Here is a 26,798-nt window from a genome sequence, read left to right on the forward strand (position 1 = left end):
CTAAGCGCAAGGCCGGGGCCCGGTCCCCGAGGTTGTAAGGACACTAATGGTTTTGCAGCAGACACCGGTGGAGTAGTGGGCTGTAAATGCACTACTCCCATCTAAGACTTGAGGGCACAACAGCAACACGGATAGAGAGCCGGGACTTAGGAGTAGAGAGTCCACGAAGCAGGCTACAGCTGTCTGCCATGCAAGTAGAGTTCTTGGGAACATCTGTCAGGAGGAACTCCAGTGTAACACAGTACTAGGAGATCTTCACACTTAAAGGCGCTATAGAGGAGACGTTCAGGAAAGGCACATAAATTGGCAGAGTGTGGAAGGGAGCATTCCATCTTGCCTGAGGTTGACTGAGTCCCTGACCTGGAGGACACGGCACAGAAGCGGGCACTACAGACTGTGAGTAAAGCTTTGGAACTACATGCCCTGGTGTCCTCCATTCCTTCCTGCGTCCATCCGCCTGGCACTACTACATCCCCTGCGCCGGACACTACACCACCTAAGTGTCTCCACATCTATACTGCCCTGGGACAACAGCCCTGCCTGTGGAGGGCTATACCATCCTTGCTGCACCACACCATCTGTCCCAGAGGATCTGTCTGCAGCGTCAGCTTAACACCTCCCTTGCCAAACGCCACAGGTGGAGTCACGAACTATTCATTTAATAATATTCAAGCCATTCACATCTTCCTATTACTTGGGCGCCCAGGGCCACGGTCCGTGTCACTGCCACTGTGACACGTCTCACTAATACCGGCCCGGTATCGAGTACCCCGTAGCCCTGGGAGGGCGACCCAACTTGGCGTCACGAACAGGATGACGAGACCCGATGCCATCGGGTTCTGTGTGCCTAAGATTTGTTGGACTTAAAACTTTTGAGAATGTGCAGAAGACCCAATTTAATAGACTGTACAATGAACATTGAAAATGGCCGTTGGCGTGGAGAAGAAGGGCGTGACGAGATGGGAGGTCCTAGGAAAAGACCGCGAACAGTCTTGGGCCTCCCCTGCCTGAATTACTATGTGACAGCAACATGGCCCACCCCCCGAAGGGTTCGTATACTGGCTTGGTATGGAGGCGCTGGAAGAAGACGCCGCCCCAAGAAGGAGGGGCAGAAGCCAGTGGCAGGAAAGGGACCGAGAGAGAAGGGAGAACGCCAGAACACCATCTTGGAGAGAGAGGGAAGGAGGCCTGCGGAGCGTGGGGAAGTGGATCTCCCCGGCGCTATGGCTGAAGGCTCCAACCACGTAGCAGAGATGAACCGTCAGCAGCTGGAGGACGAAATTGCCCAGCTGACGCGCCGCCTGCAACTGAGGCAGGAAACACTATGGACCTTGAATCTGCAGCGCACATCGGTACCCGCCACTGCTGCACCAGACCTCTTCCAGGGAGACCCTGTGAAGCCTAGAACCACTGCCATGCCACCGGCAGCGTACTTTGTTCCCTCCCTGCCGCTGCTACCGGAGGAGTTGTACACCGCACAGGGAGCTGAAGCAGCGGAAGAGAAGCCCCCGTCCAAACCTGACGCGGCTGCGCAGGTCCCTACAGAGACCCCCGTGGACCCGGAGCCGCCATTAGCTCCACCGCCGTCCCCGGTGTTCTTCCAAGCAGCGTCCACTGCCACTATGCCTGCCCTGGAGCATGGACCACACCGCCAGGAGGCACCAGGTATATACCCCGGCCCTCCTAATGGGTTGCCCCCGACTTCAGGTTGTCAGAGGCAGGCTTGCGGGAACTCGAAATGGGGCAGTTGGAAGAGTCAGCTGGGGGCACTGGACTGTCGGAAATGGGGAGGTGGAGGAGGTCCCTACTGAGAAGGGTACGGCTGGAACAGGCACGCACGATTCAGCATCTTCAGGGATTCGATGTGTCTAGCTCGCTTTGGGATAGTGACCTTGGGATCCCTTGGCTGCCGAATCCCCATGTAGTCGCTTATCAGCACCAACAAGCTGCGGCATCCCTCGGTGCTAGGCCACACACCAGAGCACTGGAATTAGCAAGCAACCAGCAGCAGGATGAAGACACCCAAAGTATTACATCTGGAGCAGTTCCCAATCGGCAGCTTCCAGAACCCCAGGAGGGGATCAGCATTAGTTACCTGTACTAGTAACTCTCGTTACCCAGGAGCGTTTATTTGCACCGTTGTGCCTTTTGTTCTATTTTTGACCATCATGGTTTGGTTTTGTTTTTCCAGAGTTGCCCTGTTTATTGGCAGCCTTTACACTTGAACTGAGCGATCATGAACTTGGAGTGATCCAAAAACTGTGTTTGTAAATAGTTGCACCTCTTTAGGTGCCCTCTCTTGGCTTTACATATAGACAATTTGCGAAGATTACGTCTACCTCATTTGGAGCATAACTCCAATCAAAGGACACTGCAAGAGATCCCGGCTGGGAGCGGTGTCCAGCACTTACAAGAATTATTGAAAAGTTTTAATGTGAAGTATTTGATGATATGTTTTATAAGAGTATTGGTAACTAGGAAATGGCTTTTATATAGAATTAGAAATGTTTTGATGCAGAGATGAGAGATTTGAATAAAGAATTGAAAATGTATATGGTGCATCACGGTTATCACTCAGAGTTGAGAGAAAGTAGAAAATGTGCACTAGAGAGAGAAAAGAAATGTGTTGCTGAAGAATACTGAAGTGATAGAGAGTAACAGATAATAGCACTTTGAATTAAGAATTTTAGATAGTTAATTGATAACTGTTTGCAACGTTCAAGAATAAGTGCCTCTGATATTGGGAAGTTTAGTATAAGAAATGTTTATTCAGCATTGCAAAAATTTGGCCACGGTCCGGGTCACCGCCACTGTGACACGTCTCACTGATACCGGCCCGGTACCGAGTACCCCGCAGCCCTGGGAGGGTGATCCAGATTGCTAAATGGTTGCTAGTGAGCTGCCAAACAGGCAGATCTCACCAGAGACGCAGCAGCCCATCGGCGGTCGCTCTTACCTGTCACACCGCAGTGATGATGACGACTTCCGCCTGCGTCCATGCATCGCTAGTCAGCACCAGCGATACGCCAACGAGGAAAAAATGGCCCAGAACATTCGAGCGTGATCAGCGATATCCAACGGGGGGGGGTGGTTGCCGGTGCGGTCACATGTAGCGATATCGCTAGTGATATCGCTGTTGCGTCACAAAATCGGTGACGCTTTAGTGATATCGCTAGCGATCTCGCTATGTGAGAAGGGGGCTTATGCTGTGTTGTGGTCAGATTTATACAGGGCTCAGCCTTAATAGATCTGCTAGATCTGCAGAAGAGAAAACAATGATTCCATCGTAGCTGCTGCTGCACCCAGTAAACTAATTGATACATCGCTGAAATCAGAGTCTCTGTCCCTACCTCGTGCTGCAGAAAGATTCCATAGTAAAACCTGTTGACATTCCCTTTAAGTCTTCAAAATGAGAATTATTCAGATTTCTTGATAATCTTCTGCTATAGTTCCATTAAAAATTACTAGAGTTCTGTTATAGGTACAAACAAGCAAATCGCTTTTCTTCACCATATAGAACTGATAGATAATGAAAAATAAAATCCAGTCTGACTTTCTGATTCTGATACATTTTATTTATACTGAGCTATTTCCTTTATTTGGCTCTAAAGTCATTGATGGGTACAATGGCAACGACATTGTGTGACACTTGGAAGAACAATCTATTAATATTGATGTTTTTTTCAGTTCTTCTCTTTGATGGGAGTCAGCAGATGTCGTGAAGGATAATTTCCTGCTATGGAAAAAACACAATAGTTAAAGGTGGTTTGGAAACAACATTATAAATATTAATTATCTATCTAAAAATATATAGCTTCACTTTAAGTGCGATTGATATACAGTACAAATGCTAAGCACCACAATCAGCAATAAGAGGTCACCACATATGAATCTTACTGAACCTTTAGAATGTAGGCCCCCCACTTTTTTCTTTAAAATTTACCTTTCTTTTGCTCTAGATTGAATCATTTTCCCCAATGATTTGATCTATTTTATTTTGTCATTCTTCAGAGGCCCCTTTGGAAATTTAAAGCATCAATCTAAATGATTTTTATTAATATCTGCACCAATTCTGAATCATCTCCTCATGTCGATTATGTCAAACTAGAAACAGGCCCGATGCTATCGCATCGGGAGCGCGATGAATTTACTGGGAATAGACGTCACCACTATTCCTCACGCAGGCGCAGTAACGACGTGCATGTCTCTTGCACAGGCACAGTTCGTGGCCGCAAGGCGCCTGCGCAAGTGACACTGCCGCAGTGCCTTATGGGAGTCGGGGACAGCGGCCACTTGCAATTATATATGTAGATTGTTTGCAATATGTATTTGGTGCCAACAGTATTATAGGATAGCGCCCCCTTAGCCATTCACTGAGGATTTTAGATTTACCCTGCAGTCTTCTCACCCACATTGAGGTCTGGTCCAATATTCGCTGCTACTTCCATTGGGAACTACTTTTAGTTAGAAAATGCAGCCCCTCCCTCATTCCACTCAAACTGCGGTGTGTGCTCTCCTCCGAAGCCGGGCTGTGAGTCTCCATGGCAATGTGCCCATAGCGTGGCTGGCTTCCCTCCCTGTCCTGACTTGTCGGATGGGGGAGTGGGCTGCTCCCCGTCCTGACTTGTCAGATGGGGGAGTGGGCCAGTCATGTGGGACGCTGAGCCGCATGACATCACTCCCAGCTACTATGGAGCAAGCACCATTACATACTGCTGCTGCGGTGCCTTAAGGGATTCAGGGACAGTGGCCACTGGCGATTATATATGTAGATGTGTCCATACGCTTTGGTTGAGCTGGTTTCTGTTGGTATATCTATTGATTTTTACTATATAGAAAAGAGCAGTCCATGCTACCTTTCTATGCAGAATCATACAGTAGAAAAAAACCTACCATATTTTTCAGACTATAAGACATATTTTTTTCCTCTAAAATTTTGGAAGAAAATGGGATGTGCGTCTTATAGTCCTGATGTACCTGCTGTGGTTGTGGATGTGGGGGTGGTGGAGTGGCAGCGGCAGGAGAGTAGGTCACAGGCAGGAGGAGCGGGTGCCTTAGCCAACACGTGTGCCTGCTGTTCCAGTGAATGAATATTCACTGCTCTGCACACCCATAATACCTCCCAACCCTATGCACTGAAGCCGGTGCCGAGAGGTGGGAGGGACTATGGGCATGGGGAGTAGTGAGTATTCATTCTCTTTAGTAGCGGGCACAAATGATCGCCCAGCCCCTGTAAGAAGCTGGTGGCTGCGACTAACAGTGTGCCTGCTATTAAAGATCAATATTCACTGCTTCACACGCCCATAGTCCCGGGCGTGGGGAGCAGTGAGGATTCCGGTAGCTATAATCGGCTTGTACACAGCACATGATATCACTGCCATGCTCTGCTTGCAAGCATAAATCAGCAGCTGCCATCAGAACAGGACGCTGGAAAGGAGCATTTAGAGGGGAAGTAGACTGGGTTATGTTTTTTTATAAACTTTTCTGATGGGGTCATGTATACCAGAATGGGGATGAAGGGGACCATGTATACTAAGATGGGGATGAGGGGACAATGTATACCAAGATGGGGATGAGGGGACAATGTATACCAAGATGGGGATGAGGGGGCCTTGTATACTAGGATGGGTATGAGGGGGCCATATATACCAGGATAAAAGGATGGGGACGAGGGGACCTATATATACCAGGATGGGGGATATTAGTACAGAATTGGGGGACATTACCCCTGTAGCGCTGTCTGCAGCAGATCACCCCTACCCCCATAACAGTGCATCATGACCATATTGATACACTGCTGAATTTGCAAATTTTACCAGCTACAAGGAATGGAGAGATCTGTAATTATCTTTTAACATGTTTGTCTTAAATGAGCCAAACTAAAAACTCTTTGGTATAAACTTTACTCCTGGGGACTGGCGTGAGAGGAACAAAAAAAAAAAAATAAAGGTGTGACATTTGGCATTTCATGAATCTGTCTAAAACCTCTGGATGAGCAAAGTTTTAGTCTTGTTTGTAGGAGAGTAGAACTGGGTTGCGTCGTTCTGCACCTTTGTTTTGGCAGTCAGTGGAGGTCTTAATACTGATGATACTTCTGACATCTCTTTCATGCGTCAAAACTTTTCTGGGATACACTTTACATAAGACTTTTGTGCTATGGATTTCTCAATACAAGTCATACTCTAATCATAGCAGAAAATACTGTAGATAACATAGAATAGCACCAGATGGAGTCATGCTGGGCAATCAGGGAGTTTAATAAATGCTTGGGTGGAAAAGATGAATCAATTGATGTAAGACCTATACTCTATTTTGTGTTTCTATCTGTAAAGAATGATATGGAAGCAATTTTCTTTTTGTTTCTGGCATCCTGAACTTGCACAGCAGGTTCCACAGTGGATGTGCTACAGTCATGGAGCAAGGCTGTAGAAGTAGATAGATATTTCTGTGCAGTCAATGAAATTATCCCAATCTCCAAGAGAGGTTTACAGCCTATCATTCTAGGGATCTGTCATTTGTATGTGTCATGCAGCAATAGTGTCATTGAGAGATGAGCGGATCTGATGACATTCAAATTCGCCAAATTGTGCAGATTTTACAGTAAAATTTGATTTGCACCAAATTTAATCTTTGCAAATTACATGTCCCTCATTATGCTCCCAGGTCATAATTAGAGTTGAGCGAATATGTTCAGAATCAGTTGCCGAATCTGAATTTGCCACATGTGTACTCAATTTGTGCCGAATTTCTTTATTCATGTCTACTCCCTTTGACTCCAATGACATTCGGCTGTGTTCGTTGAATATTGCAAGTACAATATTCACCGCCAATCATAATCGGAACGGAATTTTGAAAAATTCGCTCAACTCTAATCATAATAACCTTACTTTTAGAAAAAATGGCAACTAATACTCAACTCACTGCTCACCTCCATTGCTCACTGTCTCTTATGCACCCCTCAGCATCTCTTCCTTCCTTCATCGTGTGCTGAAACCCCAGGCATCTTCACGCATGTCATGAGGGACATTTCAGGCCTAGCCTCGGCAAAAAGTCCTGGTCTAGAGTGCATACCGTAAGGTCTCTGCACACGTCATGATGTCACGACATGTGCTGCGACCTTAGGATGTGTATTCAAGGCGGGGACGTAGTATTAGAGCTTTTCAGATCTGTGTTTTTTTGGGTTTTTTTTAAATCCGATTTGGCATGAGAAATATATCGCAGCATGCTGCGAGTGGCTCTGCAAATTGGCTTACACGCACCCTTTTAAGCCTACGGGTCATCCGAGTGCAGTCCGATTTATGCAAACACAGACAATGGAGATGTGACATTCTCCATCTTCTCTGCACCTGTGATACAATTCTTTCAGCTGAGAGAATCGGACCACATTAAAATGACACTCGGCTCAAATTCTGATCAGAGTTTAAGCAAAGTGTCATTACCATAATCTATCCGATTCTCTCAGAAAACAATCATTGCTCGTGTGAGTGAGTCCTTTTTCTTGTATTTTTCCTTTTTAAACCTTTTGCTGGCCCTCTACAGTTCTGCAAAATGGCGGCCAGCCGGCCTCCATTATGCTAAATTTGGAGCAAGTAACAAAAAAATCTTCAATGTGGAGAATATGGATTTTCGTCAAATTCCATTTCGCTGAAATATATTTGCCCATCTCTAATGTCATTTTTATGACATATTTCACTTATTATTACAGTAAAATGGCAGAGATTTTTGCAGTATTAAAATGTGAAAAAGAAGAGCATTAATGTGTGTTAGATCTATCCCTATCTTTGATGTCATTATTTTGTGTAAAGCAATGTTTTATACTATCCCATTTGCGACCAGTGAAATGCCGCATGTACAATGTGAGGAACTGGTGTAACCGCAGTGACCGGAGCCTGTTCTGATCGCTGTAGTTTAACCATTTAAATGCCATTGACAACAGCTTTATTTAAATGATGCGATTGCCTGTGAGTGCATGCATTGACTTCCATCAGCCCCTTGGGCCATGATTAAGGGGTACTTATGGGTTGTTGTGGCAGGCGGGGGTCACCGGCTGTGTATTACTTTGTCTACAAGAATAATGAATCACGTAGGTCATCAAAAGTGGGGGGTGCCTTGCTGACAAATTCAACTCCAATCAGATATGTCACAGCTAGTCATGAAATAGGTGAGTGAGCATTACCCCCTGTCTCTCCTCATTTGGGGGAAACTGGCGCAGAATCCCCAAAAGTCACAACATTTTTGCACAACTTTGCATTGTGACTTTTCCATTTGACAATATATTTGTCTTTAAAAAGAGAGGAGTTAAAATCTCTGTGTCCCTCTGTATAAACACAGAGATTTACAACACAGGAAAGAAATACAGATGATTTCACAGATATTGCAGTTTGCGCCTTTGAGATCTGCATTAGATAACAGTGGTAGATCATTGGATAATGTCCTACAGATCTCATCTACATGAAGTGAGTGTTTCAAAAAGGAAATTGTCAAGATTTGGCTTTCCAAGCTGCGCCATGTCAATTTCTGTTGCTGATTTTCTGAGTGGATTGAGAAAAGGATGAGCAGAGAGCCACTCATCTGCCTGCAGGGTAAAAGGAACAGGTGCTAGATTTCCAACCGCCCAATACTTATCTTCCAGGAGGCCCCCTATACATATTACATGGTTGGTTGTTTCTGCCAAAATCAAAATGATCGGCTGACTATCTCATATGAGCTAAGATCTTTAGGATGGTTCTGGAGATAGGTATCAAAATAGAACTCCCTTTTTCAAACTATAATTTGTGGATATATAATTTGTGGTAATAACTGAATACAGAACAACCCTGGAAGAGAGCAGATAGATGTGTAACCAATGTTGGATTGGGATTGCAAGGACCCACCAGTAACCAAGTCCAGGGCCCCACTTTTTAGCTTAATGAAAATGTGACATTTCCTTCAATCACAAATATATATACGAGATTGATTGTTAAATGAATAAGATGCTGCCTTTCTCTGTACATAGTGATTCAAGTATACATTGCCAAGTACTGCTCGTTTAAGACAGTAGTGGCCCACTCTTGTAAAGGGGCCCACCGGAGGATTCTCCTGTGGGCCAGTCCAAGCCTGTGTGTAACCTAGAGGTGCGGTACAGAATTCCCCCGTCTACCACATGCCATTAATGTCTGGAGTCTTCTTAGGCTACTTTCACACTTGCGTTCTTTGCAGCTGCATCGGGCTGCGCATGGCCGCCGCTAAGCTCTGCCCACGGCAACGCCTCCTCCGGTCAGCTCCACCTATGGGCGCATGATGCTGCATGAGACCTGCGTACCCTATCTTTAGCATTGGGTACGTAGGCCGTGCCCAGGTATGCATTTGCCGGCACGTGCATCCTTTTGACGGTGCGCCGACCTGCGCCAAACGCACCGTGTTGCATTTTGGTGCTCTCGGCACACCGTCAAAAGGAAGCATGCGCTGGCAAATGCATACCTGATCACGGCCTGAGTACCCAATGCTAAAGATAGGGTACGCAGGTTGCATGCAGTGTCATGCGCCCATAAGCGGAGCTGACCGGAGGTGGCGCGGCTGTGGGCGGAGCTTAGCGGTGGGCGTGTGCATCCTTCCGCAGCTCCAAGGCACGCAAGTGTGAAAGTAGCCTTAGGTGCCGTTGGGAACATGCACCAGGGTCCAAATGCAACTGCTCATAAACAATATAATATATATGATCAAGATGAATCCATAAAATAATTACAGTCATATGTAAAAGTTTGGGCACCCCTATTAATGTTAACCTTTTTTCTTTATAACAATTTTGGTTTTTGCAACAGCTATTTCAGTTTCATATATCTAATAACTGATGGACTCAGTTATATTTCTGGATTCAAATGAGGTTTATTGTACTAACAGAAAATGTGCAATCTGCATTTAAACAAAATTTGATCGGTGCAGAAGTATGGGCACCCTTATCATTTTCTTGATTTGAACACTCCTAACTACTTTTTACTGACTTCCTGAAGCACTAAATTGGTTTTGTAACCTCATTGAGCTTTGAACTTCATAGCCAGGTGTATCAAATCATGAGAAAAGGTATTTAAGGTGGCCACTTGCAAGTAGTTCTCCTATTTGATTCTCCTATGAAGAGTGGCATTATGGGCTCCTCAAAACAACTCTCAAATGATCTGAAAACAAAGATTATTCAACATAGCTTTTCAGGGGTGGGATACAAAAAGTTGTTTCAGATATTTAACCTGTCAGTTTCCACTGTGAGGAACATAGTAAGGAAATGGAAGAACACAGGTACAGTTCTTGTTAAGCCCAGAAGTGGCAGGCCAAGAAAAATATCAGAAAGGCAGAGAAGAAGAATGGTGAGAACAGTCAAGGACAATCCACAGACCACCTCCAAAGACCTGCAGCATCATCTTGCTGCAGATGGTGTCACTGTGAATCGGTCAACAATACAGCGCGATTTGCACAAGGAGAAGCTGTATGGGAGAGCGATGTGAAAGAAGCCGTTTCTGCAAGCACGCCACAAACAGAGTCGCCTGAGGTATGCAAAAGCACATTTGGACAAGCCAGTTACATTTTGGAAGAAGGTCCTGTGGACTGATGAAACAAAGATTGAGTTGTTTGGTCATACAAAAAGGCGTTATGCATGGAGGCTAAAAAACACAGCATTCCAAGAAAAACACTTGCTACCCACAGTAAAATTTGGTGGAGGTTCCATCATGCTTTGGGGCTGTGTGGCCAATGCCGGCACCGGGAATCTTGTTAAAGTTGAGGGTCACATGGATTCAACTCAGTATCAGCAGATTCTTGACAATAATGTGCAAGAATCAGTGACGAAGTTGAAGTTACGCAGGGGATGGATATTTCAGCAAGACAATGATCCAAACACCGCTCCAAATCTACTCAGGCATTCATGCAGAGGAACAATTACAATGTTCTGGAATGGCCATCCCAGTCCCCAGACCTGAATATCATTGAATATCTGTGGGATGATTTGAAGCGGGCTGTCCTTGCTCGGCGACCATCAAACTTAACTGAACTGGAATTGTTTTGTAAACAGGAATGGTCACAAATACCTTCATCCAGGATCCTGGAACTCATTAATAGCTACAGGAAGCGACTAGAGGCTGTTATTTTTGCAAAAGGAGGATCTACGAAATATTAATGTCACTTTTATGTTGAGGTGCCCATACTTTTGCACCGGTCAAATTTTGTTAAAATGCAGATTGCACATTTTCTGTTAGTACAATAAACCTCATTTGAATCCAGAAATATAACTGAGTCCATCAGTTATTAGATATATGAAACTGAAATAGTTGTTGCAAAAACCAAAATTGTTATAAAGAAAAAAGGTTAACATTAATAGGGGTGCCCAAACTTTTACATATGACTGTAGTAATGATGACTGAAAAGAGGCTTTCCTTTATATAAGGAACAATGTGAAAAATAGCCAAAAATGCAAATAGAATAAAACAGACTGTAATAATGATATCCAGGTAGACAGATGGAGCTGAAACATAGATAAAGATGCACACATACAACATGTAAAGGCTCACAAACATCTGCAAGGGCATTCAGATACCGGCAGGCTGGTGACACGACGAAGAGTCTGATTATCCAAATGATTGGCAAGAAACAAATATACAATAAGTAGAGAACCCAATACATTTTCCTTACCTTCTGCAGACCAGAAACCAGCACATTACAGCCCAGGAAAGGAATAAAAGAGCAACCAAAACGATGGATGCTATGGATGCTCGCGGAAGTTTTCCAGAATCTGAAGACATAAAAGTTGCATAAAGATCTTGGTTTAATAGGATGTTCTATTGAGAAAAAAATTTCGAAGCGTCAAAAAATTAATTCTTGAAACCATTTAGCATTCTCCTAATGAAACCCACAAATTATTGCTGCTTTTATAACGAGATATAAATATTTTATTTAACAGCCTTCGCTTTTAATCATGAGAAACATTTACAAAAAGAACATTTTATGATGGCCCTAATGTGTTACAGTCTCAACAAAATTGCTGCTGTAAAACATTGCATCTAACAAAATAGGATGTGTTGTGTTCTTTTTCCCAATAGCAAAATAATGATGGAAATCTTTTGTGACATTTCTGTAGTCACCGCTGCGGCACAATTATTCTAATAATCACCTATTTGCAAAGTGAAAGGAACATTTAGTCCATGACCCGAGAGATTAAAAACTAATCTTGGTTTAAGGGATATATTTAGGAGTAGAAGAATGTTAACCGTCTCACAAAGAGAACAGAGCAGCCAATAACAGTCAGGAAAGGAAAGGAGAACATTTTAAAGAAGCTTCTTTTGGACTTCATAGCATGACTTTTCCATCTTTTTTCATGCTTGTGTAATGTGCGTAGGAAAAAAATTGCAGCACCACAAATCTATTCTTTGCCAAGCTACACTCTTAACCTTGACCAGACTTTTTTGTGTGCCCACAAAGAAATAATTAATTTCTTAATCCCCTTTAGTGTTTCCCTTTCATGGTCCCCAGACAGAATGATGTCTTCCCATCCCAATATAATGAGATGAGAAGACATGTTTGCCATGCAAAATGATGTCTTCTCAATATGACACCCCCACAATGGCCTCTCCACATAGTTGATGCCCTCCATATACTGCCCCTCACAAATGATATGATGCTTCCCTACACAGTATGATGGCTCAAAATAACCTCACACAAACACTATTATGCCCAATAGTGCTGTCAGATAGTAAAATACCCCACAAGGCTTTCACATATTATAATAGTCCCACAGAGCTTGTCACATATAATGGCCCAGCATGGCCCTTTATTCATTATAATGCTTCCATAATGTCACATACAGTAGCACATTGTTGTGTCTCCACAGTGCCTTCCCTCACAGTATGATGTCTCAACATTGCCTTCCCTCACAGTATGATACTCTCACAATGCCTTTCTCAGACTGTATAATGCCTCACACTGCCCTCACTTAAAGTATAATGCTCCCACATTACCACCTACACATTATGATAACTCCTACAGTACCCCAACACATTAGGATTCCTCCTCAGTGCCCCTCATACATTATAACCTCACAATGCCCATCTTAAATTGTGATATCTACAATGTACCACCAACCCAGAATGCACAAAAAATATCTAGACCAGTCCCATTAGGAATAGAGTAGACCTATGACATTCTTTGTTGTGTGAAGGTCAGCATCGGAGGCATTTTCTAGTAATGTCCTTGTACTCTCCTGTTCTGATCCTCAGTGGTCGCAAAGGACATGGACAGGCTGGATAATAAATCATTAAGCTTGGTATAAAAGAAAGGATATGATACATTGATGGAGTCTGAGGAGGAAAAGAAAGTTGAACACCGGAAACACACTATTCTAGGTTACAGAAAAACTGGATATTTTCTCCTTCATTACTCTAGATAACCAGGGAAATTAACACTGCCATCTGTAGTAATTTTAGCCACCAAGTAGGGTGACATCAACTGTCCATTGCCCAGGACTATACCATCAGGAAGCTAGCACAGTGTGAGTGTGCGGTCAGAGGACTGCCATTGAAACACGTTGTGGGCTAAAGAAGCTTTTGCTTTTTCCTTGTGTCCTTAGCGCTCCTCTGACCATACACTCACACTGCCCTAGTGTGGGGAGGTTGAACTGACGGACAGGTCTGCTTGTGGAGAAAGGCAGAGGGATAGCGCAGTGTAGGCTGAGATACAAAGAAAGGGGTGACATGTGGCAGTTTGACCATTAGAGGGCAGTGGGGAGTGTAGGAGAGAGTGACTGTGTAACTGCCATGGGTTGAGGTAACTACCATTGGTCAAAGGTAACTGTCAGGTGATAGTGGGTGGAGCTACCAGGACTGGGAGTTTAAAGGCTGAGGGAAGGTTCTCAAAGGTCCAGTCAGTGAAGGGAGCACAGGAAACAAGAAGGACGGCAGAGGAGAAAGGAAGTTCCTGAGAGGACTGACAGTTGTGCCAGTTATGGGGGATGGCCCTGACAGGATTAGCCGCAGACATAGACAGCAAAGGCCACAGATGGAGAGCAAAGAGAGGCCGCAGACAGAGACAGCCTGGGGTACCACTAAACCGAACGGACTCGGACTGGTGAAACGCTGTGGTGGTAGGCCTAGGGCAGCCACAGTAACAGAGCCGTGAGGGACGTCCATTTGTCAACGAAAGAAAGTGAAGGTACCCGGGCCTGTGTACAAAGTCAAGCAGCTACTGTGTGTAGCTGAGGGAATCGTCGAGCGGCTGCTGTGTGCGGCTGTGGAGAGTGACGAGCAGCTGCTGTGTGTGGTGTCGTGTAGCGGCTGTGGGAGGCCGCGGAGGCTGTCGAGCAGTCACGAAATGAGACTGTGAAGTTGTTGCGTAGCTGCTGGATAAATAATAGAGAAGACCTGTTGGACACGATCCTGTCTCTGTCTCAAGTCTGTCTGCGGCCAGTAACGGACCACCCCCCGGTCGGTTGCCTTCACCCCCCACCTTACCTACACTAGCTTATCATCCTCCATTGGAGGTTTACGCCTGGAGCTGCATTGGACCACCCCATTTAATATTCCTCCCTCACCGCCTTCCCTGTGCTCCCTGGTGACCTCTCCTTTTTTGGCTTTCATTATATCATCAGGAAGGTACACCTAATTCTTCCATTACCCTAGCCCACTAGAGCTGATATCATTAATAGCTCCACTTTCCTCAAGTAGTAATTAAAAGAGGTTGTCCGAGATTTCTGTCAAAGTGTGTCCAAGATTTACTGTAATAGAATATCATGTTATTTGCAGCACATCATCCATTTGTATAGGACGATGTGCTGCTGAGAATGATAGTTTTTATACCAGCCTAAAAATAATCGTATCTGACAAACATGTGTTTTGCTCATTCGTCGGGTGGGATTCTTTTTTTTTCTATTGGTTTGTCTGAATGGGCCATTACTACGACATGTTTTTATCGCTTTTCGGCTGTCTATTATTCAGTATATCCCATAGTCCAAAAATTGATTTCTTTTTGCTTTGTATTGTAAATTGAATACTACGGGTAATGGTATACGAACAGGTACATAAACCAAAAAAATACAATTGGGGAATTTCACCCAAAACATTCAAGATTATAAACTTTAAAGAACTAAATTTTAAATAATCAAAGTATTTTCTGGTGGATTAAACACAGTGCATCCCCATCAATACATTTTCTGTAATAGCAGTTACGGAGGATAAACAGACATTAGCATTAATGCTAAATTTATAAGGGAGAGAGACTTTCTGATTTAAAATCTTTGACATTTTTGTCATGAATGAAGCTGAAGAAAGCTAAGACTATGCAGTACACAAAAGATTCCTTTTTAAGAGCTATTTCCCTTTTAATACGTGGCGTGACTCACAGACAGAGAAATGATGAACACAGAATTGATTACTCTGGAGATCTCTATCTCCTGCCATGAGCTCCACGTTCTACTTCATTGATATACTCAGTTTCCCATCTCATTGATGTTACTAAACTTTGATTTTGTCATTGAATTTCTAGATGGCTATAGGCTATCTCTTCCATTGATCAGCATAAAACAGATATTATATGTGGAGCAGAGATAAAACTATAATTATTTTATCTACTAACAATTCTATTCCAAGATTCTCCTCTAATTTAATCCTGGGTGTAAGAATTAAATGTAGTGTATAATTTATTAACTTGAGACGTTAACTATAATTGGATTGCTGTTTATATACGTTGATAACATGAACAGTACAAAGGACCAAATGCTGTATTTTCTTAAAGGGAACCAGTCACCCCCCCCCAGGGTGTTTTTCAGTTAAAGAGCCACCTTCAGCATCACTAAGGCTGCATTCTGTGAAGGTGGCTCTTCTTTTTCTGACCCCCAGTAATGACAAAATATTGACTTTTATAATTAGCTCCTCATACCTGTAATGTGTCCCACAGGTATACGTGTTGCGGAGACCCCAGCCCCGCAGTGTGAATACATCATAACATACTGCGGGGCGGGATCTGGGGCCTCCACAATGGGCAGGCGCAATAGCCTGATGTCGGTTCTCGGGCAGCGCGCACTGCGCATGCCTGAGAACACTTGTTACAGCGCAGGCGCCGGGATTCAAATCAAGAGGAGCAGTGACACATGGGGCATCATGATGGACAGATCGTGGGTGGCACCTAGGACCCCGGACAGGCATGATTGACGGATGGTAGGCGGCTGATACTGGGGGACACAACATACCTGTGGGACACATTACAGGTATGAGGAACTAATTATAAAAGTCAATATTTTGGCATTACTGGGGGTCAGAAAAAGAAGAGCCACCTTCACAGAATGCAGCCTTAGTGCTGCTGAAGGTGGCTCTTTAACTGAAAAACGCCCTGGGGGAAGACAGGTTCCTTTAACCTCTTCATCTCCTGATAATTCCTAATTCTTCATTACACTGGGGCTTATAAAATTCAATTGTATTAGTATTATTCTTATTTTTAAACAGTATACAACACGTCATGCTCATGAAATCGCTCATGTCTCACGCCCACACACCTCACTCTTCTTGGCCAAGTATTCAAAAGAAAGAGGAAGAAGTTGCTGCCAGACATGTTTGGCAGTGACTTATTTTGTCTGAAAGCAAAAACTTTAGGCATTGAACTTACAAAAGCCTAATCCCTCTCTCCTATTCTAGATCTCATATCTCATAAAGATAACATAACAGAAGATTGTGTCCACCCCTTCTGGAGCTAAGCTCATGGGCTAAAAACATCATAATAGGTGGCATCCACACCTTCTGGAACTAAACTCATGAAGAAGCATTGGAGGAGAACATTAGAGCAGATGGTGTCCACCTCTTCTGAAGCTACGTTCATGAAGATTCATTGTGGGAAAACACCATAGCATATGGTGTCCATCCCTTAAGGAGCCAAGCACATTGAAGAATCAATGGAATAGAACATCATAAAGCTCTTGAAGAAACTATAGGGGAGAACATCATTGCAGATGGTGTCCACACTCTTCTGGAGCTAAGCTCATGAAGAAACAATTGGAGAGAACATCATATCAGATGGTGTCCACCACTTCTGTAACCAAGTTCACAAAAATCAGTAATTATCTGGATACCACTGCCATGCCTAAACAAATGGATGGAGATTGAATATTATTGCTGGCAATCAGTTCTGATGAAGGTCCAATGTTAGGACCGAAACGTTAACAACTATTTAGATTGCCATTAAATAATTAGTTTCATTCACTGCAATTTGAGTGCCAAATTTCTTGCTTACTTAAATACATTAAATGGTTACTAGACATGATATGTTTCTTTGTAGATCTCTGGCAAACATTTGTTGAGATCTACTTACAATCAGCTTAAGGTTCTTTTCCACAGGCAGTTATACTGCCCATGACGACTGCTGATTAATGGTATGAGAAGCTTATTAGTGCTCACTAGGGTGACCGCAAAAAAATCGATGTCGGAATTTTGTCCGTCTGGACCCCACAAAACGATTCCCCTTTCCAGATATTGAGATAGCCAAAATTTGAGCTCGATCAAACGACGTTAACCCATGCCGCTCGTCGCTCAAAGTTTGAAAAAATCCAAATTGAGGTATTTTAAGATTTAGGTATTTTGCATAGTCTGTTAGACTATAAAGAATGTGACAACAACATTGCAGAAATAGCCCTGACCAAATTTTCGAACCATTTGTGGTATTTGAATGCAGAGTTGGTGGGATTATCGTTTTTTGATCCCACCATTACAGACAATGAAAAGTTGTTAATGGCTAATAAATTGCTCAGTAGCACAGATGAACCATCAGAGCACGCTAGGGTTGTAAATCCAAAAGTTAGGAAAGAAAAATTAAAAGAGATAGGAAGTAACCGACTTTAACGACCTTCTGACAAAAGATAAAGAACAAAAGCAATATGTCCTGCAAGTTGTAAGCAAATGCCGAGCATTATATTCTGACGTTTCAAAAACTACTTTAACAAAAGCTCTAGAATAGATTAGATAACTATGTAAAATTATCAACTCATGTAGGTTAGCGTGCTCTGATGGTTCATCTGTGCTACTGAGCAATTTATTAGCCATTAACAACTTTTCATTGTCTGTAATGGTGGGATCAAAAAACGATAATTCCCACCAACTCTGCATTTAAATACCACAAATGGTTAGAAAATGTGGTCAGGGCTATTTCTGCAATGTTGTTGTCACATTCTTTATAGTCTAACAGACTATGCAAAATACCTAAATCTTAAAATACCTCAATTTGGATTTTTTCAAACTTTGAGCGACGAGCGGCACGAGTTAACGTCGTTTGATCGAGCTCAAATTTTGGCTCTCTCAATATCTGGAAAGGGGAATCGTTTTGTGGGGTCCAGACGAACAAGATTCTGACATTTTTTCCCCCCCATATGAGATCCGGTCACCCTAGTGCTCACTTCCTTTCATTATCATGTACCCATAATAGATATTTGCAACCATTTGCTCCCATCCCTTCTAGTATGGTCAGCAGCACATCCACGGTTTATTTAAGAGGATGTGCTGCAATGAACAAGTGATCAATATGTAATGAAAGACAAATGCATTTTCTCATTTATTGTTTAAAGGAAATCTGACACCAGGTTTGTGCTACTCCATTTGAGAGCAGAATAATATAGAAACAGAGACCCTGATTACAGTGATGACTTACTTACTGGACTGCTGGCTGTAATTTTGATAAAATCAGTAGTATCTGTTGCAGATCTTCTGGTTTTCTGAATGCTGAGCTCTGTATAACCCCGCTCACACCACTGATTGAAAGCTTTTTGTGTACACTGTGCATAGGCAAAAAGCTACCAATCAGTGATGGTGTCAGATTAGATGGAAAAATGGAGAAAAATCTTGTGACGGATTCCCTTTAATTGCTGGGAAATTTACATTGCTAAATTATTAGGTACAGTTCCTTGCGAAAGTATTCGGCCCCCTGGAACATTTCAACCTTTCCCCACATATTATGCTTCAAACATAAAGATACCAAATGTAAATTTTTGGTGAAGAATCAACAACAAGTGGGACACAATTGTGAAGTTGAACGAAATGTATTGGTTATTTAAAATTTTTGGGGAAATTCGAAAACTGAAAAGTGGGGCAGGCAATATTATCCCCTTACCTACAATTGACGTAATATTCCGTCCATGTGACCATGGACCTAATTACCATGGAAGGAATATTACGTCATCGCGATCAGCGGCGCCCACGTGGTGAGCGCCGCTGATCGCGGCCGAGTGTCAGCTAATTATCAAAGCTGACACCCGGCACAATGTGTGAGGGGCGGTCACGGACCGCCCCCGACACGTTAACCCCTTGCACACCGCAATCAAACACGATCGCGGTGTACCGGGGGTTAAAGGGAAGCATCGGCAGGGAGGCTCCCTCCGTGCTTCCCTGAGCCCCCCACGGCAGCGCAATGTGCAATCAGCGATCTGTTACAGGACAGTTATGTCCCCCCTGGGACATTGTAATAAAGTTAAAAAAAATTAAAAAAAAAGTGTAAAAATAATAATAAAAAAAAAAAAAAAAAAAAAAAAAAAAAAATATTCCCCAATAAATTCATTTTTTGGAAATAAAAAAAACAAAAAAAAAAAAACAATAAAAGTACACATATTTGGTATCGCTGCGTCCGTAACGACCCGCCCTATAAAACTGTCCCAATAGTTAACCCCTTAAGCGAACCCCTTAAAAAATAAAAATAAAAAACGAAGCAAAAAATAATGATTTATTATCATACCGCCGAACAAAAAGTGCAATAACGCGCGATCAAAAAGACGCATATAAATATCCATGGTACCGCTGAAAACGTCATCTTGTCCCGCAAAAAACGAGCCACCACACAGCATCATCAGCGAAAAAATAAAAAAGTTATAGCTCGCAGAATAAAGTGACGCAAAAATAATTATTTTTTATATAAAATTGTTTTCATTGCATAAAAGCGCCAAAACATAAAAAAAGACCTAAATGAGGTATCGCTGCAACCGTACTGACCCGAAGAATAAAACCGCCTTATAAATTTTACCGCACCCGGAACGGCGTAAACGCACCACCCAAAAGAAATTCATGAAACGCTGGTTTTTGTTCATTCTGCATCCCAAAAAACGAAATAAAAAGCGATCAAAAAATGTCACATGCCCGAACATGATACCAATAAAAGCGTCAACTCGTCCCGCAAAAAATAAGACCTCACATGACTCGGTGGTTCAAAATATGGAAAAATTATAGCTCTCAATATGTGGTGATGCAAAAACTATTTTTACAATAAAAAGCGTCTTTCAGCGTGCAACAGCTGCCAAACATAAAAACCGCCATAAATAGTAAATCAAACCCCCCGTTATCACCCCCTTAGTTAGGGAAAAATAATAAAATTAAAAAAATGTATTTATTTCCATTTTCCCATTAGGGTTAGGGTTAGGGTTAGGGTTAGGGCTAGGGTTAGGGTTAGGGTTAGAATTGGGGGGTTTCCACTATTTTCGCACATCAGGTGCTCTCCAAACGCAACATGGCGTCTGATCTCAATTCCAGCCAATTCTGCGTTGAAAAAGTCAAATGGTGCTCCTTCCCTTCCAAGCTCTGCCATGCACCCAAACAGTGTTTTACCCCCTCATATGGGGTATCAGCCTACTCAGGACAATTTGCAAAACAACTTTTGGGGTCCTATTTCTCCTGTTGCCCTTAGGAAAATAAAAATTTTGGGGCAAAAATATTTTTGTGGAAAAAAATTTTTTTTTGTTATTTTCACGCCTGGGCGTTATAAACTTCTGTGAAGCACTTGGGGGTTCAAAGTTCTCACCATACATCTAGATAAGTTCCTTGGGGGGTCTAGTTTCCAAAATGGTGTCATTTGTGGGGGGATGCCACTGTTTAGGTACATCAGGGGCTTTCCAAACGCGACATGGTGTCCGATCTCAATTCCAGCCAAAAAAGTCAAATGGCGCTGCTTGCCTTCCGAGCTCTGCCATGTGCCCAAATAGTCATTTACACCCACATATGGGGTATCAGCATACTCAGGACAAATTGCACAATAACTTTTAGGGTCCTGTTACCCTTGGGAAAATAAAAATTGGGGGTGAAAAGATCATTTTGTGGAAAAAATATGATTTTTTAATTGTACCGCTGTACATTATAAACTTCTGTGAAGCCCTTGTGGGTTCAAAGTTCTCACCACATATCTAGATAAGTTCCTTAGGGGGTCTAGTTTCAAAAATGGGGTCACTTGTGGGGGGTTTCCACTGTTTAGGTACATCAGGGGCTCTCCAAACGCGACATGGCGTCCGATCAGAATTCCAGCCAATTTTGCATTGAAAAAGTCAAACGGCGCTCCTTCCCTTCTGAGCTCTGCCATGCGCCGAAACAGTGGTTCCCCCCACATATCAGGTATCAGCGTGCTCAGGACAAATTGCACAATAATTTTTGCAGTCCAATTTCTCCTGTTATACTTGGTAAAATAAAAAAAATTGAACCTGAAGTAATTTTTTTTGTGAAAAAAAAGTTATATGTTAATTTTTTTTAAATATTCAAAAAATTCCTGTGACGCACCTGAAGGGTTAATAAACTCCTTGAATGTGGTTTTAAGCACCTTAAGGGGTGCAGTTTTTAGAATGGTGTCACTTTTGGGTATTTTCTATCATATAGACCCCTCAAAGTGGCTTCAAATGTGATGTGGTCCGTAAAAATAAAATGGTGTTGCAAAAATGAGAGATCGCTGGTCAACTTTTAACCCTTATATCTTACTAACAAATAAAAATTTTGGTTCCAAAATTGTGCTGATGTAAAGTAAACATGTGGCAAATGTTACTTATTAACTTTTTTGTGTGCCGTATCTCTGTGATTTAAGGGCATAAAAATTCAAAGTTGGAAAATTGCGGAATTTTCAAAATTTTCGCCAAATTTCCGTTTTTCTCACAAATAAACGCAAGTTATATGAATGAAATTTTACCACTGACATGAAGTACAATATGTCACGAGAAAACAGTGTCAGAATCACCGTGATCCATGGAAGCGTTTCAGAGTTATTACCTCATAAAGGGACAGTGGTCAGAATTGTAAAAGTTGGCACGGTAGTTAACGTGCAAACCACCCTTGGTAGTGAAGGGGTTATACGCCACCTTTTGCTGCGATTACAGCTGCAAGTCGTTTGGGGTATGTCTCTATCAGTTTTGTACATCGAGAGACTGAAATTCTTGCCCATTCTTCCTTGGCAAACAGCTCGAGCTCAGTGAGGTTGGATGGAGATCGTTTGTGAACAGCAGTTTTCAGCTCTTTTCACAGATTCTCGATTGGATTCAGGTCTGGACTTTGACTTGGCCATTCTAACACCTGGATACATTTATTTGGGAACCATTCCAGTGTAGATTTTGCTTTATGCTTGGGATCATTGTCTTGTTGGAAGACAAATCTCCATCCCAGTCTCAGGTCTTTTGCAGACTCCAACAGGTTTTCTTCAAGAATGGTCCTGTTTTTGGCTTCATCCCTCTTCCCATCAATTTTAACCATCTTCCCTGTCCCTGCTGAAGAAAAGCAGGCCAAAACCATGATGCTGCCACCACCATGTTTGTCAGTGGGGATGATGTGTGCAGGGTGATGAGCTGTGCTGCCTTTACGCCAAACATATCGTTTGGCATTGTTGCTAAAAATTTCAATTTTGGTTTGCTACCATTGCTGGTCCAGAGGTGGCAGCAACATCCGGACCAAGAGATCTGGTCTTAGCAGGGTGCCTGGATCGCTGAGATTGCTGTGCAGGTCCCTGAGCGGTTGGAAAGGAATGGGAGACCGCTGGATGCATGGCTCTGGATTCCTGCTGTGCAGCAGCTGGAATCTGATGCCTAACAGAAAGTAAAGGGGCTGAATAATATTGCACGCCCCACTTTTCAGTGTTTGCATTTCCACAAAAATTTAAAATCACCAATAAATTTCGTTCAACTTCACAATTGTGTCCCACTTGTTGTTGATTCTTCACCAAAAATTTACATTTGGTATCTTTATGTTTGAAGCATGATATGTGGGAAAAGGTTGAAAAGTTCCAGGGGGCCGAATACTTTCGCAAGGCACTGTACAAGTGGTCTTCCCTTTGATAGGAACTGAAGGAGTTAAATTGAGTTCTGTCTATGTTGCATTCTCTTGTTTAAAACCTTATCTGTTCTTCGAGGAGATGTCTCAGACATCTCCCTTGTGAACCAAGGTCAAATACCTCTGCTTTTTCGCCTAAATGACTTTCTTTGTCTAAAACAAGTTGTAAAATCATTTGTACTGCGCATGTCTGTAAAATGTTTAAATTCTTTACTATAAAAGACGGAAGCCTAACTGATAAGCCAGAGGCGTCTTGAGAGGCATCCCGAGTGGTTTTATACAGCTGGTGTCTGTGTAGTTCTTCTCGACGGAGCTGATTTAATTAGAGACATATGATGCTTCACACCTAAGAACATCGGTCCTTCAGATGAAAGAGTAATCTGAGGGATCCCGACAGTTTCCTGGCGCCCGAAACAGGGACCTGATATAGGCACCTCTCCAAGACTACCCGATCTACAGACCACACCAGTTACTGATGAAATTGTGAACAGCAGACCTAAACACCTGGCCAGGTAAGAGATCAATTTTTCTCTTCTCTGCTCTTCATAATCTATCATTATAACTAAGGTCCGTATAAAGGGGAATCTAGTAGAGGAGGGGGCCGTAAAATCAGGTCCATATAAGAACTCTGAGGAAATCGGGTGTGACACGCATATGTAATTTCTGCTCGAATGAGAGGTTACTGTAGGTTCTGTCTGTGCACAGCTATTTTTTAGAAAAAGAGCTGATGCAAATCAAAATGGGAGAGGTCTGACATTATGGAATATAAGGCTGGGTGAACAGTTCATACTGCGCAACCCGGACGGACAAGTTTTTCACAATAGACGGTTCCGCACTAGGAATAGAGGAGGTTGTTGAATGGCTACTTTGATTTGAAAGGTTGTGGAAAGTAGACAAATAAGCTGCACAGTAGGTATTCGTTCAAAGAGTGGTGATATTGCCTAACTGGGTCATGTGACAGCGTCCTTTCGGGGAGGTCACCGCCTAAGCTTAAATCAACACCCTTTACGAATAAACCTTGTGACAGATAAGAGTGTGACCGAATGAGCACAGGACCGTGAAATGAGCCTGTGACAGGATATGACTGAAGAACCCCAGTAGATGGACACTTTATTTACAATCCTGTGTGTTGTGGGAGTATTTCTGTTCGGATGCTACATAGCATATAAGTACACGAAACACGTAGTACACCGAGGAACAGACACTCCATTTAGCCTGTTAGCACCTTAGGAAGAAGGTAACGAGGTATAGTAGAGCCTAGTCTTGAGCTTACCCAATACACCACCTAAGGCAGGGGACTAACAGGAAGACAACAAGAGAGACAGGATAAGAATAAAAGATAAGATGGGGAACAGTCAGGGAAAGACACCTGAAGAAGGAAATCGGTTATGTGATATAATTGAGGATAGATATGGAAGTAGTGCAGCAAAGAACCTGGAAAAAGTATTAATCAAATCCAAAGTGCAAGATAGTCAGGCTGTGTGAATCCTTGTATATATGTCTATGAGAACCTCTGAATAAGATGAGAGATGAGTAATTGAGTATAAAAAAAAAAAAAAAAAAATCAGTGAATGAGCACGTATGAATGAATCATCACACATCATTTTTGTGTCAAGAGATTTGTGACCTTTCTAGTTGTGGTGGAATCCCGGACAGATGCGTTATAGATATTTCAAATCTACATCTGAGACTGAATGAATTGAGTAATGATATAGTTCGTGTTATATGTGGCATTACATTGTAAAGTTTCCTGAATGCATTTGGCCAGAAAAAGGGCAAGGCATGGTTAATCTCATTATACAGTTATCTGCCCTTACAGTGAAATCCCGTGATTTTGAGTTTCTTTGTAGAAATTGATTTTGATAAGTCTAAAGAACTACAGAATTCTGTGAAGGACGACGCTGCATTCTGATGGGAGGGGGGAATGATACCGCTGCGTAGTTTTTCTTCTCCCTTCGCTCTTATCTCTGCTGAGTGTGAGCTGTGCTCAAAATTCTCTGTAATTCTATCCGTAAGGTACACGCTGAAAGATTTGTGCATTTTAAAGCAACAGTACTTAATTGAAGATTGGAAGTTAAAAGTAAGATATGGTGCCTAATTTAGAAGGGAATTGTAAGTGATTGCTTGGTCATTAATGTGTTTGAACCTGCTTCTAGTTGTGTGATTGATTTGTATAGCAAATTGTGTCAAATTACAAAAGACAGAGAAGGAAGGAAGCAGTAAAACAAGTGGGACAAATATTGAAAAAGGCAAAAATACCAGAGTGTGAATGTTTGGATGTACAAAAAGGCACAGACAAGGGAAGAAAATAGCAAGTGAATAAATGATGCTTGAGAATGTGCAGCAGTATGGAAGGTGTATTATGAATGTTTGATTGACAAAGTGTAACCAGAGACCCAGACAAAATAGATGGACTTGTAAACACTGTGGTCAGACTCAGACAAACCAAGACTGAATAGCTACTTGTGTGACCTGTGCTACTGACCTAAGAGAATTGCACTAAATCCTATCCAGACAAGATCATAAGAAGCTGACATAATAGTGTGGATAGTGGGTAGTGGGGACATTGGCCCTTGAGGAGTAAGCTGACAGTAGACATCAGACGGCCAACCCCATCAGGACCTAGAAGTGTGACTAGAATAAGAAAGATACAGGTGTATTATCCCTGGAGCCCCTCTGACCAGCTAGCTTTGCTGAAGCAGCTGCCTGCCCCTGAAGACCAACCATTCCCGTTTTACAGACACAAAGGAAGTACAGCAGACATATAAGTGTACCTGGGCAGACTTAGAGAGGTTGGTGAGTTTAAAGGCAGGTGACGCACTAGATCATATAATTAAGACACACAGATGTGACAAAGAATCAGGCTTGGGGCATGGATGATAAATCTGCACGATCTGGGGAGACGTACTGTGAGTCACTAAGACAATGGGCTGCAGTGGAACAATCAGAGCAGTCTGTACTCCTGACTAATGTGACACAGCAAAGAGGAGAGAGTGTAGAGATGTACTTTGGACGGTTACAGCTGAAATGGGCAGACATGGGGTACATTTGCATAAATCCACTTGATGTTAGAATACTGGTGAATGCATTCATTGACGGTATGAACAAAGACTTACGAGACGCAGTACAGACAGCCAGACCTGAATGGAGACATGTAGATCCGAAAGACCTCCTTAAGGTAGCTAAAGAAATTGAGCAAACAAGGACAATAAAACGACCTGTCATGTATGCTGGAGCACAAGGAAAAAAGTGGAGACGTAATAGGGAAGGCATGTGAGATGACACTGACGTTTCTTTTGACAATCTATTCCCCACATGACATCCATGCCATACTCCTACAAGTTCAACCAAAACATCTGTCTAGGGCCAGACAGCTCCGACTTGAGTGTGCTCTACTAATTCCTGAGTATGTCACTCCTCAAAAGATGTAACGTTCTGAATCCAGCCACCCTCCTGCCTATGGATTCAGAAAAGGGGGAATTGGTGACCGTATTGGCAAGTGAGGAAGGATACTTTGACATGACGCATGAACATGTCTGCATAGAACTGATGAGTCAGGAGACAGTTGGGTTTGCACACATTCATGAAAAACCTGTTCCAAATGCAGACTTTGAGTTTCTTTTTTGTAGATGGCCCCAGATACCACCAGGATGGACGATTCTACACTGGATATGCAGTAGTATCCTCACATGAGGTAATCCGAGCGGAACCACTCTCTCCTCACATGTCGGCGCAGGAGGCAGAGTTGAAGGC

General features: G+C 42.8%; 1 protein-coding gene across 1 annotated transcript in view; it reads right to left on the minus strand.

Annotated features, from left to right (window-relative positions):
- Positions 1–3,576: 3,576 nt before the first annotated feature.
- Positions 3,577–26,798, minus strand: part of TPO (thyroid peroxidase) — a 206,571-nt gene continuing 183,349 nt past the window's right edge. The window contains exons 12-13 of the mRNA XM_073576633.1: positions 11,653–11,752; positions 3,577–3,736 (exon numbers count right to left, since the gene is read on the minus strand). Coding sequence (XP_073432734.1) covers positions 3,577–3,736; positions 11,653–11,752 — 260 coding nt within the window. The remainder of the gene's footprint in view (positions 3,737–11,652; positions 11,753–26,798) is intronic.

Source organism: Dendrobates tinctorius, unplaced genomic scaffold, assembly GCF_039654945.1.
Source record: "Dendrobates tinctorius isolate UK_male_01 unplaced genomic scaffold, ASM3965494v1 ptg000049l, whole genome shotgun sequence".
In the NCBI taxonomy this organism is placed as follows: domain Eukaryota; kingdom Metazoa; phylum Chordata; class Amphibia; order Anura; family Dendrobatidae; genus Dendrobates; species Dendrobates tinctorius.